Raw genomic sequence first — 19,681 nt, 5'->3', positions numbered from 1 at the left:
ATCTTTAAAACGTCTGCAACCTTTATTAGCTGGAAACATTTGCTGCATTAAATTAAAATCGTTGATGAAAGCACGCGGTTTGTTGACTTTTCCACGAAACAACACTACATTTGCTCTGTTTCTAAAGCCGTTTTTTCTGCACATCGTTGTTGCAGACTTGACACAGATGTAAACAAACATTGACAGCTTCCTGCCGCAGCCAATACGGTGCTGACACGGAAGTGACAATCTTCTTCTTTGGTTGACATGTCAATGAACTTGTGCCATCTGTTGTCCAAAACTATTTTAGAGCTCGTCTGTCTTTCTTTTCTTTCTTTCCTCCAGGTGGAGGTGAGGGTGGACAAAAATAATAAAACAATAAATAAATAGAATGAAATATGCAGAGAAATGCCAACAGTAACAAAAGGAATTATGGAAATATTGAGGAGGTTAATGTATCATTTGAATAAAAGGTTAAAAAAACAACTACCTACAATTAACTGCAGCCTCAATAAAATATTATTCGTGTAAAAGTACAAAAATATCATTAGCAAAATGCACCTGACCAGATATCAAATGCATCACATGAGTTACAATACTATCATCATATATTAGATTATTGAGTTATTCTTGCCACTGCATTAATGTGTAAATAACAAGTGGAGCTTCTTGAGACTTAACACAGTTACAGTAGTTGAATCAATAGCAATGCCTGTAAATACTAATAGATTTCAAGTAAGAAGTTTTGCCTCTGAAATGTAATAGAATAGAATGTGTGAAGTACGATCAAAATGAAATGCTAACGAATAAAGTACAAATACCTAAATACCTGATTACAAACACCTAAAAATTACTATAGTTAGTAAAATTACGACAGTTAGTTACATTTTACCACAGATACAGATAGATGGGCAGGGCTGGATTAACCTGGTGGAGGTCGCTGGGGCCAAAATGTGCTAAATGGCCTCCACAGCTTGGGGCCCACCAGTGTTACTAAATACAGAGCACACAGCTTGCTATAGTCCCGATGTAAACTGTGAACATTAGATTTTAACCAAACACCAACCAGTACCCTTATGCTGAAATAACACCATGTGGCCCCTGTTTCAGTGTGTGAATTAATGCATAGAAATTAAATAACTTCACTATTTTTAGAGCTGGATTTTAAGCATTCTTCTACAATACTGCAGGACCCAGTTGATATTATAAGTGGTGAAAATTCACAAATTGGCGAATAATAACAAAATCCAACTGACACACAGTGAACGTGGGAATTTCACCTGCTTCAACTCTTGTGGATGGCTGCATTTTTTTTTTTTTTTTAAATTGAGTGCTTTTATTTTGAAGGCACTGACTTTCACTTCCTCTTTGCCGTTGCGCTCCCGCCCTGCAGCGCCGCCTGCAGGCCGCCGCTGCTGCTGTTTGTCTAATCATCATTGTAGAGAGGTTACCGAGGCAGGAGGGCACGACCAGCGGAGATTTGAAACCTGCGGTACCCCGTGATGCACCGAGAGAGAGCAGGAGGCTTGTTTTGGAGTCGATAAATGGCAGCAGAGACGCATCGGTCGATGCTTGGCTGATGACTCGGAGATGGGACCAACACATTTGTTGTTGGCAGCGCTGCACATCGCCACGAAGCCAGCTTCATGTTACCGATGCCTTGCTGTCGACTACCTGCAGCCTGCAGCTCGGAGCGTTTAAGGTGAACGGTAGGTTGGCGTGAAGCTGCCACTGATTATGCGAGTTTGATCTGTAAACCTGCGCTGCATCGTCCTCTTTGCTGATGCAGGATTAACTCTCTGATATCTACGTAGCGTTAACGCAGTTTATGGTGTCTGGGCTTCTGCTTCATATACACACAAGTGGTGTTTTATCTAACGTGAGCTGAAGCGAGCAAATGAAAGTTAATGCGGCCATTGCCGTCATCTCTGTATTCTGGGGTATTCCTCAGTTATAACTTGTTATCACCCCTTGAATTAAGATGACTGACACTGACTGCCTCTGACAGGCTAAAGGGAGCTGCCCCGACTGGCAGTCCATCCAGTCCAGTTTCCATCTGGACCTGGTGATGTGAGAGGCTGAAGGAGGCGGTGATGGAGCTCCAGGAGTTGGGCTGGCTGTGTCTGGTGGGTCTCTTCCTCACCTCCTTGCTGATTGTGCTGGGATGGCTGATCCAGTACTCGCTGACCCTGCTGCGGCTGTGGAGATCCAAGAAGACAGCCAAGCAGGACGGCAGAGACACAGCCTTGCAGCAGCTCTCCCTCTCGCAGCCCCACCAGAGCCTGGCTGGAGGCGTGTGGGGCTTCCTGCTGAAGCTCCGCTCTGGACGGGATGGAGGTCCTGCATCTGAGGCCGGGGTCAAAGGCTTGTTGACCTCTCTGTTGTCCTTCAGGTCCTTCAGGGAGCACTGGCAGAGAACCTGGGTCAAAGCTCTGAATGAGCAAGCCTGCAGGCACGGGGTAAGTGGTTCATTTGTGATCTGGTAGAGGAGGAGGTGTAGCACACATCATATTGCAAAGGAGAGGTGAGGGGGAAATGATTGCAGTGTGTAGAAGGTCACTCCATCTCAGCAGAGGCTTGAATAGTTGAATAAGGGCTGCTACAGTCGGTGTGCCCATGTGTGCTGGAAGAGTGTGTGTAGGCAGCGAGCTAGAGGTAGAGGTAGAGGTGTGGGAGTTGGAGTGTCTAATCGGTAAGAGGACGAGGGGGGGGGGGGGGCAGAGCCTTGTGTAACAGCTCTGAATCAATGCACATAAGAGCGGAGAGGCAAAACCAACCAGCGTAGCCACAGCGCGAACACCCACACCTCATAAAAATAGTCTGATACCCCGGCCTGTGGGGGGAAATGGATGTGTTGGATCACAGTGGGAAGAGGCAGAACTGAGCTGAAGAATAAAACTGCAGCAGCCTGGAAGTTGCTTTTCAGTCATGGCAACACTGTTGATTACAAACCCAGTCTGACGTGTTGTGCAGGAAATGTTTTCGAGGCATGTGTTTTCATGCTTCAACACTAACACCACTGCTTCACACAGACATGTTGGATTCAGTACTCCAGACAGTTTCTACTCTGGCACGTGTTCACGGCTCCTTTTCAAATAGTTCTTTTGATGTGTGTGAATCAAAGTCTGCCACGCGGTCAGATGTTTCCTATGAGCGCTGGAAGAGGAGTTGGATCCTCTACCCCCCACTTAGATACTGCGTGTGTGTGTGTGTGTGCTTGAGTTGAATGAGAGATGAGTTGGCGGGGAGTTTAAAGGGGTCGGATCAATCCACAGTGTGAATGTGCACAACAAACGGCACTCAGTTCTGATTCACAAGGGTCACCTCACCTCGGCTGATTGAAAGCCTTCCCTCAGATGTTTAAGTAAAACACTTTAGAGAAATAGTCATTCAGTGACAGTGCATGAGTTGCATTTCGGTTTGGAGAAAATACGCTTGGAGCTTAGACTAACGTCGCAATTAATGGGCCACTGTCTGTTCAACATGATATTCTTTGCCTGGTTTTAACACCCAGATTAGAAAGATGTCCGACTTGCTCACCAAACTCGGTCAAGTCAGCAACATTTATCAAAATCATACTAATCAAATCTGACATTGTTCCTCACATTAGTTGTCATTTGTCATCATTCAGTGTTACTGTATTGTCATGTTATAATCATCATGTGTTCTCATTTCACAAATAAACGATTCCAGAGAATCGTAATTAAAACGTACGCTGTGTGTTTTATCTGATGTAAGACACACGGAACATGATTCATAGCATTAAAATACAATTGAATTACTTTACTAAAATAAATTTAGACAGAGCCAGGTTCGCCGTTTCCCTTTGTTTCCTGTTCTTAAGCTGAGCTAACCACCTGCTGGCTCTTGCTTCACATTCAGTAGAGAAATTATGAGAGTGGTATCAAGTGTCAGTCTATTCTTTTAAAGTCTGACAGTGTTGATCTTGGCCTATGAAGAGGACAGTCTGGAAACACTCCTGTGATGAATGCAGTCTAATAAACTGTACACACTGCTTTAGCTGATGGTTAAAAAACAAACTAACTCAGGTAAGAGGAGCTCACAGAGCTTTGAAAACTGTGGTTGCCTCGTGTTCACACTCCTTCCCCTGAATCCGTCATGGTTTAGGGTTCTTTATGTACTTTCTCTGCACACCACGTACGTTTTGATAAGCAGCGTTAAGCCAGCTCAGCATATACGTGTTTTCATTAAAATGTTAATAATTTTTGTTGGGCGTTTGTTGCTTCTCTTTGATGCTGGAGTGTGCCAGCTTAGTTATGTTACAATGGCCTCACTAGTTGATCCATTGTCACCTTCGTTGCTGCCAGTTACCAAGAAACTTCACAACAATGGAGTGAACCTTTAGTGAACTTTGGGAGCGTTCAGTGGGGGTTAGTGTGATGCAGTTTCATCAGTCAAGTAAAATAAATACAGCACAACGGAGCTGTAGTTAATTAGCCAGTTGGCAGTGCTATTGCTAAGAGGTTGTGTTATATTTAAAAAGGAGGTTGCTATGGATATCTTTTGTACATAATAATCTCATATCATCATGGTTCTCAGTGGGTTTGATCTGTGGTGACTGTGTGACCTTTAGGCTTATGAAATGCTTTAAAAACCCAGGAGATACAGGGCTTGTACCCGACAGTGATGAGGTACGCAATGCTTATCGATAGGCAACTCTCCAGACTGGGTTGATGCGTCACTGGTGGGGGAGACGGAGACAAGCTGTTCATGTCTGTCTGTCCATTTGGTGTTTAGTTTGTGAAGTGAAAGTGTGAGCCAAAGCTTCCTGAGCTCACTCATCACAATAAAATATCTGCTTGTCATTGTGTGCTTTCGGAGCAAGTTTAAGAGCCAGTTTAGCCAAGTGGCTGAAGATACTGCCCTTGTCTTGTGACTTAAAGGTCACAAGTTTGGTGATTATTATTAATTATTATTAGTGAAATCAGACAGAAATAGGTATTTTTTGACCCTATAAGTGTTCATTATTAAGTTGTAACATGTTATAACGGCCATTTATCTCAGCGCTTTCGTGCACTTTACTTTATGTTCTGACTTTTCACCTCCTCCCTAAAAACCTGACTGGAAAAACCTGCGGTGGGGCTTTGTGGCAAGTATTAAGTGGCCACAAGTGAGTCACATCACATTCTTTGCTTCCTGCTACAGTAAGCACCTGCCGCCTGCCAGGCATGCTGCTGTGGCCACTTCGAAAACAGACACTGGAGCAGTGGACCGTCCAAACTATGGACCCCAAGACTCACGTTCTCCTCCAACTTGCATTTCATGATTATGTTTCTACATCAGGCAAAACATGAGCTTCCCTGGAGGAACACAGAGCGATGAAGATACGGCTTCAGTGTCATCATGTGGGGATTAGCACACAAATCCTTTATAGCATTAACCTAAGTACTTCTGGGGCATTTAAGATTGATGCTGACAGAGGTCTTTAAATAATTATGCTGAAATTCATCCAAATACAGGGTGAGCCCACATGTAAAGTTGGCAGCATTAGTCCATTTGTCTGCAGGTCCCACTATGTTCGGTCAAGCCTTAGAGCGGCCTTTTTATTGTCATTGTCATCATTTTCTAAAAATCTAAAATCTACTTTCAAAACCATCCACTGTATGTTAAAATTGGTCCAAATATCCATCTGTTTCCTTCATGAAATCATGAAATCAAGCCCACCAGCAGCTCTGATGCTGCTAATGCTAATCAACACGTTATATGTTGTTTGCTTAATTCATACAACAAAACAAAGTGTAAAGCAGTACGGGGGTTTGTACCATATCACTTCTTGGCTGGGAGGAGTCACCTCCTGGCGTTTTGCCATTGCCGTTGCCAGGCAACCGACAGAGACCCCCAAGACATGAGAGCGGTATTGATGCTCTCATGTGACTCACAGCAAAGAGAGTAACTGTATTTCCCAAAATGCCAAACTATTCCTTTAATTGAAAAATAATCTAGTTACACTGTGGGGCCCAAAAGTCTGAGACTACATTAAAAATCTCTAATAATTTCACGTAAACTGGGAAATAATCTGAAAGTGTGAGGACTCAGAAACATTTAAAAACACGAGATGTTATGACATGCAGTGTATGACATGTAAATTTGTAGCATTGATCACCTTAACGCCAAAGGGAAGAGATTCTCTTTGTGTTGTGCTGGGTCCCACTGTGTAACTGGTCATCACCAGTAAACAACAAATGAACATTATGCCATTTTAAAATTGGTTACGGAGACCAGTAAATGATTCAGGAAGCTCCTCCCTTCAGTGCTTTTGCACAAGAACTGTGGTAAAAGTTTTCAGAGCGTCTTAGTTTGCCTCAACATCTTAAGTGGACAAATGATGTGGAAAAGGAGCTAATTTGACATTTGCTTTGACTTGTAGCTTTGCTAGTCGAGCCTGTCACTTGTGTGCTCATTATGAAATGTGACATCCATTTCAGTACCCGTGTTTTCTGTTTAAATGACACATGCCATTATGTTCCAGCCACTCAGTGAGAGTAGCAGGTCCCAGTAGCTATAAAGATGGAGATGCAAACTACAGCTCTTACTGTGGGTATTTGGTATAGACCATCAGGTAGAACCAAAGGCATCAAGTCGTCGTAAGATAAAAAGTGCTTGAGGGTCTGTTTTTATTTGTAGAGCTTCATAAAGCCGGACTGTGCCTCTGTGCTTGGTGACTTATAGCAAGTGTTATGATGAAAATTTCATACATGTCAGTGGGTCACTGTCTGTTCTGAGTAAGACTCATTTCAAACATCACGTGGATATTAACTTCACTGCAGCAGAGAGTGATGTGAGCCAGGGACCCTCCAATACTCACATGGGACCGTGTAAACACTGCTAGCTTACAGAGCAGCCCACGCTGTCGCACTAATTTTGAGTGTCATCAGAATGCTGCATCCTTAAAGCAAAGGGAAACCCGGAGGGGAGACCTGACCCTGACCTCTGAAGTCCAGTATTCAAAGCAACAAGATGAGACTAAGAAATGCTCCAGGGGGCTGAATCCTGACAGTTCGCTTGGGGGTTGTCACATAAATATAGTTAGAAAATGGTGCAAGATAAATTATCATTGTTTGAGTTTGTTGATCTGTTTGTATAGACATGTTGTTATTGACAGTGCCCCATAGCTTCTTACTTGAAGATATTTCATCAAAATCTTAAATTCCAAGAGGAAAATTATATTTAGCTGATTTCGTATAGGGCTAGGAGATGGTAAGAGACTTGGAGTGCCTTTTTCTAAGATATAGATTAGAGGTGACAATTGCAACCCCAAGGACTCAGCAGAGTGGTTGAGCATTGGCTATGTGTTGCAGCTGGGCTCTTCACAATTTTTAAGATATGTCAAGTCGTCTGATGACTTATAGGGCTGCTCAGAAGATGCCCCCCCTACTCCTCCCGTGTCCTGAGGCGTCATTGCAGCTGGTTATATGCAGTGAAGTAATAAACATAAATGTGTAACAACCAGGTTAAATCATGATGATTTGTCATGGAGTTACCACTTGACTAGATTGACTTGTATACCCATAAAGACTTAAGTACAATTTAGCATTATAATGATTTAGGTATATGCATCCAAAGGTTAAATCGTATGTTTGCACTCTGTGGTTCCACTTAAACATGAGCAGATTAAACAAAGACCAGTGAATCTGTTCAGCAGTATAAAAAACACCTCCTGCACCTTTAGACGGTAATCCCATGATGCAGCTCGTTTCACGACTCAGTTGTGTATTCAGAGAAAATGTCTGTCTACTGGAGTATTACAGCGGAAGCCTCTGGATATAATCTTGCCTTGGCAGGAGGACTTGATATGGAGCTATTCAGATGTCTCTGGCTGGATTAGCTTGTGCAGGAGGCTTGAAGGACTGGACTGGGGGCCTCTTCAGACCAGCAGATCATAGTCAGACTATGTGTGTGTGTGTGCATCTGCAGCTGACACATGACGCCAAGCCACCGCCACTGGGTTTAGTGGGTGGTAGAGGAGGACAAATAGAGCATGCGAGTGTGCATCTGCAGGGAAGGAAGCTCCCTGTCCATTCAAGATCTGCAATTATTACGAGGCTGGTGATTAGCTTGAGGCCACAGCTCACTTCTTCCCTTCCTGACTGCGAGCTGCTGGTAGATGATTAATTCCCTGTGATTATGCTCAAGTAGATTTCTTTTCTTAATGACAGGACGTTAAGCGCTCAGCACTCATTTGCTATGATTGTGCAAGACAGTAGCCTCAGCAATCTGAAATTCAAATTCACTTTCCAGTTTTACTTTAAAAGATGTGCTTTAAATTTACAGTCTGTCTTTGGCAGGCATTAGTCTGAGATGCGGCTCGTTTGACTCAGCATTTAAAGTGGAGACACACATTATAGATTATCTTATTATAGTTTATCAGGATCAGAGTCAGCTTTAATGGCCTATGTATGTTTACACATATAAGACATTTAACACAATTTTTACACAGCTAGAGACAACAACTACAAAGTTTAGCAAAGATAGATACATGAAAAATAGGTGTATATACAAAATATATATAGAAAAAGAATGATGAGCAACACACAATATCTGTATACAAGTCAAATGTTCTGTAGATTCTTATCAAATACAAGTAATGTAAAGGGATTAATATTTGATAATTTAATCTAGATTACATTGAGTTGGTGGTTACAGTATGTGCATATATAGACATGTCTATATACAGTATGCACAGCATGCAGGATTTATAGATGAGGGATAAGTACATGTTGAAGCTCAATGTCTATCTTCAACAGTAATGTATGCAATGCATTATATGTGTAATTTATTAGTGGATGTTTTAGTGGTACGGGGTTATTGACTCTGTATACTCTTGTATACTTTCTTTACAGATTTTATTTTAAGTATAAAACCAATTGAAAGTCATATTCCTTTCAATCCAACAATGTGTGATTAGCATTGCATTTCACACATTGCATACATTTCAGCAGCTTACAGTCATACAGCCTCTCTTGCAGAGTTGTGAGGCCCCATGCTAACATCAGCATGCTAACATGCTAACACAGTGGCACTGCTAACATGCTAATATTGAGCAGGTAATGTCTACCATGTTCACCATTTTAGTTTAGCATGTTAGCATGCTAACACTAGCTTTTTTGTTAGTAGTGTTCACATGCTAACAAACACTGCTTTCCCTCCTGCCACACTGCAAGCAATGTGTTTTTATTTTGTAACGATAAGTCATCCAACCTGTGTGCTTATGTCTGTAGGCTAAAAATATTTACGCTAAAATATTTTCCTTTCAAGAAAAATTCAAAATATGAATGTCTCAATGTTAAAAAAGCAAAATAAAACATTAGAAATGGCTTTTTCTGCCACACAGTTTGTACCTTTTTGTAGCCCAAATCTCAGATATGTGTTACTAAAAGAAAATGCAGGGAAGGAAGATGAGGGTCAACAAAAGCCACAGGGGGAATGTATTTCTGGTTGACCCACATGCTTTTGAGAGGCGTTCAGCCAGCCGGACCCAAAGGGGATGACACTGACAAACCTGAAGTGACACCGTGGATGTCCTCGGGAACCGTCTCTTTCCAGAAATACCCTCCACGTAGACGCTCAGTTGAACTGTGGAGGTTCACAAGGACAAATCCGTGGTTGTGCTGCTAGCATTGCCCTCTCCATGACAAAATGAGCTCTGTGGCCTCTGCCAGGAGGATACACAACACCACAGAACGCCAGATGGCTACCTAAGAAGCCAATGGATGCAAAATGTCTGAGTAAACTGCTCTTGAATGAATAGAAAACCATAAACATACAACCGATTACATATATTTTAGGCTTTACTTTAGATATAAAGGTGTCTAGAGGTTAAGATGCGTGCAATTATAGGTGCCCTCTCTGCATAGTTCCTGTTTATATCGACACTATCAGAATTCTAATGAAGGCAAAATGCTTACTAATACTAGCTTACTCTCATCATACTCATTTTGCCCAAACTACACTGACATTTAGTTGAGAATGTGCTCACAACGTTGTTCTGACTCTAATTAGCCTCGTTTCAAAGATGCCGGTGGTGTCTGACTGCAGTGACATAGCCCTTTAGCAGTGTACATCTATGAACCTCACACAGTCAGAACCTTTTGATTTAATGGCTTCATCGAAAACCCCTCGCAATCTGAAATACATCACATCATATTTGTTCTGCACTTTGGATGCAATGAACGGTTGGATGACTGCGCAGTTTTAGAGGCTCCAGCCAACCGAAGTAAACAAAGCCAGTTGTACGCTGTGGTCATGTGACTGCAGTGCTGGTCCAGGGAACCTACGTAAGCTTGCAGCATTGCACTTGGCTTCCTGCCCTCCTGGCTGAAACAGTGACACACGCACGCACACACACATGCACACATGCACACATGCCCGCACATACACACACACACACACACACACACACACATGCACACATGCCCGCACATACACACACACCACAAACTTTGTTATATCATCCTCCCACCTCTGCCCCGCCTCCACTGTTCTGTGTGATAGAGGTTGGACTTGGACCTAGAGGAACATATGCCCTGACAATAGGGGATTTGTTTTCTCTCACTTCTCCTGATCCAGTTAAAGCCGTCTATTGAAACACATCCTCTGGCACTCTGTGATAGTAGGCCACTGGTGGTGCTGCGATTCTGGTGAATCTTTTCTTACAAGTGAGACACTAATGCCTCTTGCGAGCGGTCTCTTCCAAGTCCAACACTCACACAGTACTCTTGCTCTAAGCATGTCCAAACACGGACTGATGCAGTCTTGCTAATGGGATGCTGTTATGAGGCTGAAGCGCGGCGTACTCTCAGCAGCCCGATGGAGAGAGGGAATCCACAATTTTTGCATTATCACAAAAGCTCATATTAACTTTAAAGTACTCCTTTCCAGCCTTTGGTCAAACATATGTTGTAGCTTTTTTGCCAGTATCTTCAGGCAATATTCATCTGAGTGCACAGATCCACAGAACTGCCTGGACTTGAACCACAGTTGTGCTTTGCCATGCATTGTAAATACAATGACCTCATGCTTGTGGGCAACAGCGTCTTTGCAGCCGCCCAGATTATGGCACCTTACAAGAGTCTCTTTATTGACTCATGTAGCAGTGCCACCTTGTAATGGTGAACCTTTGGCATGAAGAAATAAGCACACATTAATTCTGCCACAAAATTGGCTTAAAGGAACATTTGGGTTTGTGCAAAAGATTGTGAGGTTGTTGTTGCAGGGAAGTGCAGAAATGACAGTGTTCTTTTAAAGGAATCTATTGTATGATTAACATTTAAATGATGTGATGAGTACCCTGTGTGAATAATCGTCTAAGGATACTGGAATGCTTAAAATGCCAATTCATTTACAATTTAATTAAATTGATACAGCAGCAACTTCATTTTCTAATTAACTAAAAATTGATAGGGACTGTGACTAACTGCTAACCAGCTGCTTTCAAGACTGTATACTGCAGTGCAAAATATTTCATGCCATCCTGAAGCATCTCTCTGCTCTCTCCTGTCTCTGCCAGAGCTCCATCCAGATCACTTTTGACAGCAGTCTCCAGTTAACTGCAGCCTCTGCAATAGATAGTGTGACCTGCACTGACCAATCAGCACACCGAATGGTAAGCAATCTTTGAAGTCCACATTCATTAAAGCTGTAACCCATGCAGGGAGATACATGAAAATCCTGGACTAAATTTCTTTGTCATGTCGACTGAGAAGCAGGTGACGACACATTCATGAGTGAAGAGGAGTTGTGTTAGTAATGAATGAATGTTGCATCTTTAAACATTAACTTTTTTCTCTCTTTATTGTCCACCTCCTCTTGCTCTGCAGGTTTTACACTGTAAATGTTGGGTGGACACAGTGACATTTCCTGTGACGGTCACCCAGCAGTCACCTGCTGCCGTTTCCATGGACACCTATCAAATCACTATAGCACCTATGGTGGCAAAGGTACAAAAGCACACTTGGATTTTTGCAGTTTGCACATTTGACGGCAAACAGAAGAAACAGAATGCCAAAGCTTCATGTGCATTGTTATTCAAATTTGAATAAACAACTGCATGCCATCCCACCATTAGTGTCATTGTCATTAAATGTGGAGTCTTGGTATATTTTACAAAGGTTTCTGAAAAGTATGATCTCTGTCTTATTTCAGTAATGAAAGTTATTAATCAAATCTAAGAACCCATTTCCCATCGATCCTGTTCCTGTCCAGCATTATGCAGGAAGCAAGCATTATCTAGCATTATGAGACGTTTTTCTGCTAAGTGTTACTTGGTGTTTAATGATTTAAAACATTGTAGAAGTTAGCAGAGGCTACCAATCCTCTCGGAAGAGGCCTTGTTTGTACTAAATTATCAAAATTGTTTGCCTATATCAATGAGGAAATTTTACATACAGAATCTTCATTATATCACTGTTATAATCTATTGTAACTGCATGCCTCTGTGTCTTATTGGGTTTTCCAACCCTGCTCCCCCTTGTCTGTCTCCATCAGGTGTTGGTGTATCTGGAGGAGGCGGAGGACGAGGGTCTGCTGATGTCCTGGAGTCTCTCCAAGCAGCCATCATTTAATCTGTCCGTGTCGCCGTGCAAGCTGCACAGACAGGTGAGAAAAAATGATACTGATACCACTAATATGATATGTCGGCCTCATGTAGTCAGCAGAGGCCTCAGCTGTGAGACACTTTGGAGTTTACACACTAAAAGGTTGGACGCATTCAAAAAAGAAAACACATCATGCAAATGCTCTCTGAGACTAACTTCATCAATCTTAGTCAGCGTTTAATGTTTTGCATGTGAGTCACTTTCCACCTCATTAAAGTCACCATGTGTCATGACGGAAATGTCGTTCTTGAATATCATTACATAATTCTTCATGCCGACAAAGTTAAAGTAAGAAAAAGACAAATGATGAGCTGCTACAGCACATATTGGTTTATAAATTGGTTGCTTCTTTTCCTTTTTAGGTCTCCTCTGAGGGGGAGGCAGACCTGGACACAATTAAGGGTCTGATAGAGGATACTCTGTTCAGCACTCAGCCAGCCATGGTCCTCAACCTCAAGACTTGTGCATCCAGTCCTTTGGTGAGAAATGTTATGTGTTATTCACAACCTTTGCAGCAATAAAACTAGCCAGGACCTATTTTCTGAAAAAATTGCTCTGACTGGATGCTGTATTACAGATCCTGTGCTTACACTGCACCCTTTTTCTGCACACTCCTAGGCCCCCATGGACCACCTAACTGTGGGATTGAACTCTGTATCCCAGAGTGTCTTTGTGAGGCGACTACTGCTCCAGCAGCTCAGGGTGACCTTAAGTAAAGGTCAGAGGATATCTGTCAGTGTTAGATGGTTTCCGCCCAGCTTCCTGCTGATCACTGAGGTCTCACTGTGTTGCTGTGCGTTTGCAGGTCAGTGGTCCAGATCAGGAGAGCTGTGCTGTGTAGTGACCCTGGACCAGCCCACCACAGAGAGGGCAACGCGCTTCCTGGCTGTGCCCAGCAACCCCAACGCCCCACTGGAGTGGAGTGAAGAAATTACTCTGTAAGATACATTAGTCAGGATTGAGCGACATTTGAATCAGAATCTGATGACAGTTGGTGGGTTTGTTTGGTTTCTGTCAGGCAAACCTGAGCAAACCACACCTACAAAGTCACAATAAAGCAGATTAACTGAGTTTTCTTGATAAATAATGTCTTACAATGTGTTTTTAATGTCAACTGTTGCTTATGTAATCATGAATAGTAATGTTACAGAGCATTACTTAAGATTTAAAGCCAGTTTTAGGAACTTTAAAGAAAAAATCAGCAGAAAGTAGTTGCATTATTATTAGTAGCATTATTATTATGTCTTTTTGCATACTGGGATTTCACTTTTATTCTAACACAGTTGTTTCCTGTGTGTTGAAGGGATCTGGGGCTGGAAACCAAAGAGCTGAGAGTAAGACTTCTGGAGCGGAACGGCAAAAGGGAACGTAAGTCACAGCTCGATAGCAATTTACTACTGGCTGCTGATCAGAAACTTGATCAGCAGGAATGCTTGGACTGCTTAAGCAAAATCATCTGTGCCTAAAATGCACTGTTGGCAGACTCAATGTAATTGTCTTCGTTAGCGTTTTTGGGATATATAGAATGTCAGGAGATGCTTCCTTGGTGGCCTCAAAACTGCATTAAAGGAACTGCTTTCATGTTATTTGTGCAAATATGTTAAGACTTTTTTTCTGATTGAAATCTGGGTAGAATTCCTGCCCGGCCATGCGTCCATTGCCTTGGATGTCCGGTCTAAAGTTCCTACTGGACAACATATACTGTCTGTAAGCCCCGGCCACGGCTTGGCACCAAACGCTACCATCACAGCAGAGGTGAGTGACAAGACGCTGCACATTTCTGTTAACTGTTAAACTCTTTCTAAGCCATTCTCGTGCTTTGAGCTGTGTACTTACATCACAGATTATTATCTAACATCAAGCAAGCTGGAATGAAACAAAGATTCACAACAAAAAGAGAGAGCATGTTGTATAACAGCTGATAACATAGTCCATTGTCTTGCCTCGAATGGCTGTCTCAGATCTCTTTGGGCCAACGTCTTTGCCATTTTTCCTCTTGCAATCTACAATATTCACTCAAAAACATCTGCTTTATTTCTGCAGGCAGACTCATATTGATACATTCCCAGGTGTCCCGTACCTCTCCTGCAACCTGTTATACCTTCACTGATTAGCCATCTGAAATTTCTCCTGCAGGTCTAGATGTCAGCTCACCTCATTAATAAAGTGCAATCTTTTTTAATGAAGTGCCTGTCACCTCTACACATTTGCTAAATGAAAAGCTAATTTACTGTCTTTTTGGCTCCATCAGTTGGTGTATGTGGAAACAGAGGAGCCTCTCAGTACCCACAATGCTTTGCCACTTCGCTCCTCACTCACCCCCACCAAGAAAGTCGATGTGGACCGAACCATCATGCCAGATGGAACCATCGTCACCACTGTCACGACCGTCCAGTCTCGACTTAAGCTTGAGCGCAGTCCAGGTACACTTACAGAGCACTGTATCAGGGCAGGTGTGCAGCTCGAGGTAATAAAGAACGCTGCAATGATATCATCAATTACTTAAATATATTTGATGCCTTTCAGGTGATTCCCCTTTGCGTTCTCCGTCCAAAGTGGAGGTGACTGAGAAGAAACCCACCATCCTGTCAGATAGCAGCAGAGGCAGCCCCAGCTCCAGTAGTGAGTCTTGAACTAAAAGGCCAGACGTTGTTTTACATAACAGATGCAAAGTAGGAGAAGCAGCGAGCTGCAGTGTAACACGAGATGAGAGGGATGCACTTTTCAGTACATATCATGCACTCTGTGCGGGTAGTTCTTTTCCAATTCTTAATTTAGTTTTAGAACAGGTTTGCACAGGGAAAGGACTTGTTTATACGATGCACAAAGCACAAAAAAGCCTGATTAACATGACAGACAATAACAAAGGTAGCTGTATAATTGATTCATTTTAGACATTAAAATAATGTTCTTTAGTTAGATACAATACAGGTTTTTGTATGTATTTCTATATCTAGTATAGTGCTGATTTACATATTTGTGTTTTCGTTGCTCAGAGAGCAGCCGCCTGTCTAATGGCCTGGATCCTGTTGCAGAGACGGCCATTCGGCAGCTGACAGAGTCCGCCTCCAAGGTAGCTCGGAAGACGCCAACGAAGAGGAGCACGCTGATCATCTCGGGCGTGTCAAAGGTCAGAGATTAGAAGAAATGTGTCACATAGTGGCTCGTTAGATTTGTGCTGTTATTGGTAAAACAAAAAAGAGATCATGAGTCATCTTTTCTACTTTGTTAGACATGCAGTATGATATTTTTATTTGAGTGAAACTTGATTTTCACTATCATCACACTCATCAGCAGGATGTCAGTCACCTGTACAGCTATTATTGTAAATAGAAACAATAATTCAGCTTGGTTTTGTTTGTTTTTACCAAACATCACTTCGACTACATGAGCCACTAACGGAAACCAAATTTCAAAAATGACATGGAGCCAGCAAAATGAGTTTGATCTAAATTTAGTCCACAGTCACGGCCCCCCAGTGGATCACATTATGGCAGAATGAGAGTCCTCTGACCTGATTTTGGCCTAAAAGCCTATAAAAATGTATTCTGTGCAAGAGGTTAGACTTTAAACCTGAAGCAGAAGTCAGTGGCATGTAGAGCTGATGTTGTAATAGTAGTTGATGAGTAGGAATGCTGACAATAATGTGTCTATATCATGACATTTAGGGTTCAGCATTTTAGGTTGTGATTCCACTAAGTAGTTACACAGTTCCATCACTCTTCCCATGTCCAATACAACCTCTTAATTAATTAATTGTGTTAACATCCTTAAAAGGGCCTCATTTGATTCAAAATCTAACACTCAGCAGGTTCCCCTCTCAGAAGATGACTGTGCATTATCGAGCGGCTACGCGGCAGCTATGGACGCAGCCATGCATGACAACCATTACGGCGCGGGGCATCACCAGGACCCAGATGAAACCACGCCCTCGGATGTGTCGGAGCGTCCGTCTGTGGATGATGTGGAATCTGATACTGGTTCCACTGGTGCCTTGGAAACCCGCAGCCTCAAGGACCATAAAGGTAAGACAGGCGTCATAGTTTGCTGCCTGATCTGTAACATCATCGGGGTTAGAGGTTTGGTTTCCGCTAACATCGTTCAATGATGTCTTATGCTGATTGTAAACACAATATTCAGCAATATAAATATTGTTTTGAAAAATTGTTTGATTACATGTCACCTCCTCTTGCCACTGAAGCATGCACTACATGATTTATGTAGATTCATTTTACATAACTCACTGCTATTCTATTAAACAGCCTTATATAACATCAACATTTCAGAAGAGCAATGATTGACAGGCCATGAAACATGACTGACTCTAAAGTGTTGCTACTGCCCTCTGGAGGCCATTCTGCAACACATACAGCCAACCAGGCCAGAGTGATTTTAAATGGACCAGTTAGTGCTCAATACTACTTCAACCAATCAGTTTGATGAGGAGGCCATGTCATGAAATCAGTGAATTGATTCATAAAGCAAATAGTTTGGTGGTTGTTTTTCAACATGGACAAAATACTGCAGTCATGATTTGCCACTTCAATACAGTGATGCATTCTGTCTGCCTCCTCTAGTGGGCTTTCTGCAGAGCGGATCGAAGCTGCTGTTCCGCAGGAGACATCGAGAAAAGGAATCCTGCCTCAGCCAATCTCATGAAGACATCTCCAACATGGGCAATAACTTTGCTGCTGCCGCGACCGGCAGCCGTAAAAAGTCTGGCAGCTTCTCCCGGCGTCTCATCAAACGCTTCTCTTTCCGCTCATCAAGCAAATCGAAAGGCAAAGCCACTGCTTCCAACGGAGGAACGAGCTCAGTGGATAACTGATCGTCATTGTTAGGGTAGGACATGGGTCATCCTGACTAAACAGGATTCCAGTCTTTGACAGGCTGAGCACCCCAGGCGGGTTGTCACCTGTACATCTTGAAAGGAGGATACCTCTGGGAGGGCTTTCCTCTGGAGAGAAATTATTGCACCTTCAGGACAGAAGTTATGTTTAATTACATCACTGAAATCAAGATGTGATTATGAAATCTATTTCTTTCAAGCAGAAATCTGCTATTTGGAGAGGAGAGGTGATAGTTATAGGTAATAGGTAATAGTCTTGTGCCCTGTTTGAACACAAACTATAGCGTTTGATGGTGACTGATGGTGGAAATGCTCTTAATTTAATGATTTAAAACACCAGTATGACGCTATTGGTTGCACTTTGGACTTGGATTTTTTTTAACAGCACATGTAAAATTCCTGGGTTGTATAAAGGTAATTTATCATTATGTCTTTCTCATGAAACAAGTGCTATTTATTTTACCCCCCCAAAAAATGAGTCAACATAGTTGCATTACACTGTAAAATAGAGACCTTGCTGTGTGCTTTTCCATGCAAATGTAATTTTAAACGCATAGTTTAAGTAAGTTAACAAAAATCAGTCTTATTCTAGCTGTAACGTCCATTCATAAATGCTCATATATTGGTTTTAGAATGTTGTTCAATGTTGTATCTTATGTAAGGCGCAGAGAAGATAATATATTTATTGTACATTTTAATTTACAAAGGTACTTTTTGTGGAATATTGTAAAGCATTTCAGTTTGCTTTTTAAACTACAACCAGCCAGGATCTCTAGCAGACTCTGCAAGCCGGGCAGTGAGTTTGATTCAGTTCAGTTCAGACTTTATTGTCTCTCGAATGGAAATGTAATTCACAGTAGAGGCTAAAAAAAAAGCACACACCACACAACAGTTACAGCAAAAGTTTCAAACTATTGGTGTGGGAGCCGTCGTGACGTGCTGCTGAGCAGTGCAGCATTTAATGCACTTGGAACAAATGAAAACTTAAAGCTATAGCTTTTTACCCCAGGGGACCTAAATGTCTACACACAAGGAAGAAGAACAAATTCCTCCAAGAGTGCGATGGTCAGATCTGGCCAAGATCGGCTCTCTAAATTCTGACATAATTCAGATCAGCTCCTGCTCTCCTTGTTGCTCCTGTTGACTCAGTTTTAGTCTGAATTGCAGCTAAACACATTATAGAGACTTCAGCTGCTGCTCATATGGACTTTTCATTATTGCAATAACTATCATTACTGTGAAGCAAGTTTGCATGTATTGTGTGAAATCCTTCACGTGGGTTGCAGGCAAACTTGTTTTCAGGAAATGCTGACATGTGATCAGCTCATAATCATAAACTAAACATAACAAAAACCTATCCTGTATTAATAATCAGGAGCATTATCATACCGTAGTTGTTTTTAAATAAATTTAAGTCTCACATGCCTGTTGATAATGCAACAGTTACTCAGTTAAGAAAAAAAAAGGAGAAGTGCAACATGGAAGTCTCAAGGAAATGCTCAGAGATGCTCTGCTGCGGCATCGTGAGCAACAATATCTTCAAAGTTTACGACTAGGTGAAGGGTGGAGCGGACATACTCAGGGCTAGAAAAAAAAATTGCTAGCAACTAGAGATATGAGGAAGCCTGCTGCATCCTTCGAAGACAAAAATTATTTGTAAAAATGTAAATACACTTTTGGACATTTGTGTTGAAAATGAAAAATCTTTGAACTAACTACGTAAATGATAGGACTTCAGAACAACCAAATTAAGTGATTTTTGATTCATTTTGAGGTTTATTTGCATCAATAAAAGGAGAGCTGTTAAGAGGGATCACTGAGGTGGAGCTACTGCTGTTTAAAGGACTGGGCTGGACATGTATCATGTGCTTTACAACTAATTCAAAGTGCTGGAGAAATGAATAAAGCCAGTTCATTGTCTAAAGGCACATTATATACATATATATGTATGTATATATATATGTATATATACACACACACACACACACACACACACACATATATACATATATATACACACACACACACACACATATATATACACACATACACACATACATACATATACACATATATATATATATACACACACACACACACACACATATATATATATATATATATATATATATATATATATTTATATTTATATATATATATATATATATATATATATATATATGGCTGGAATGTGAAACAGAAAGCAGCTGCAAAATTTAAGATATGTATGATTTCTGTT

The 19,681-nt window shown here is 41.8% G+C and overlaps 1 protein-coding gene across 1 annotated transcript; it reads left to right on the top strand.

Moving 5' to 3' along the window:
- Window positions 1–1,431: 1,431 nt before the first annotated feature.
- Window positions 1,432–18,319, top strand: c2cd2l (c2cd2 like). The gene is made up of 15 exons (XM_070843085.1): window positions 1,432–1,688; window positions 1,988–2,438; window positions 11,507–11,602; window positions 11,817–11,936; window positions 12,484–12,594; window positions 12,956–13,072; window positions 13,212–13,311; window positions 13,399–13,531; window positions 13,897–13,961; window positions 14,227–14,348; window positions 14,845–15,016; window positions 15,120–15,215; window positions 15,590–15,723; window positions 16,405–16,618; window positions 17,171–18,319. The coding sequence occupies exons 2-15, from the start codon at window positions 2,073–2,075 to the stop codon at window positions 17,419–17,421; spliced, it is 2,097 nt and encodes a 698-aa protein (XP_070699186.1). The 5' UTR covers window positions 1,432–1,688; window positions 1,988–2,072; the 3' UTR covers window positions 17,422–18,319.
- Window positions 18,320–19,681: the final 1,362 nt, after the last annotated feature.

The sequence above is a fragment of the Pempheris klunzingeri genome, chromosome 14 (genome assembly GCF_042242105.1).
Source record: "Pempheris klunzingeri isolate RE-2024b chromosome 14, fPemKlu1.hap1, whole genome shotgun sequence".
Lineage (NCBI taxonomy): Eukaryota > Metazoa > Chordata > Actinopteri > Acropomatiformes > Pempheridae > Pempheris > Pempheris klunzingeri.
Note: the sequence above shows the minus strand (reverse complement) of the source record. Positions and strands in the feature narration are given on the sequence as shown.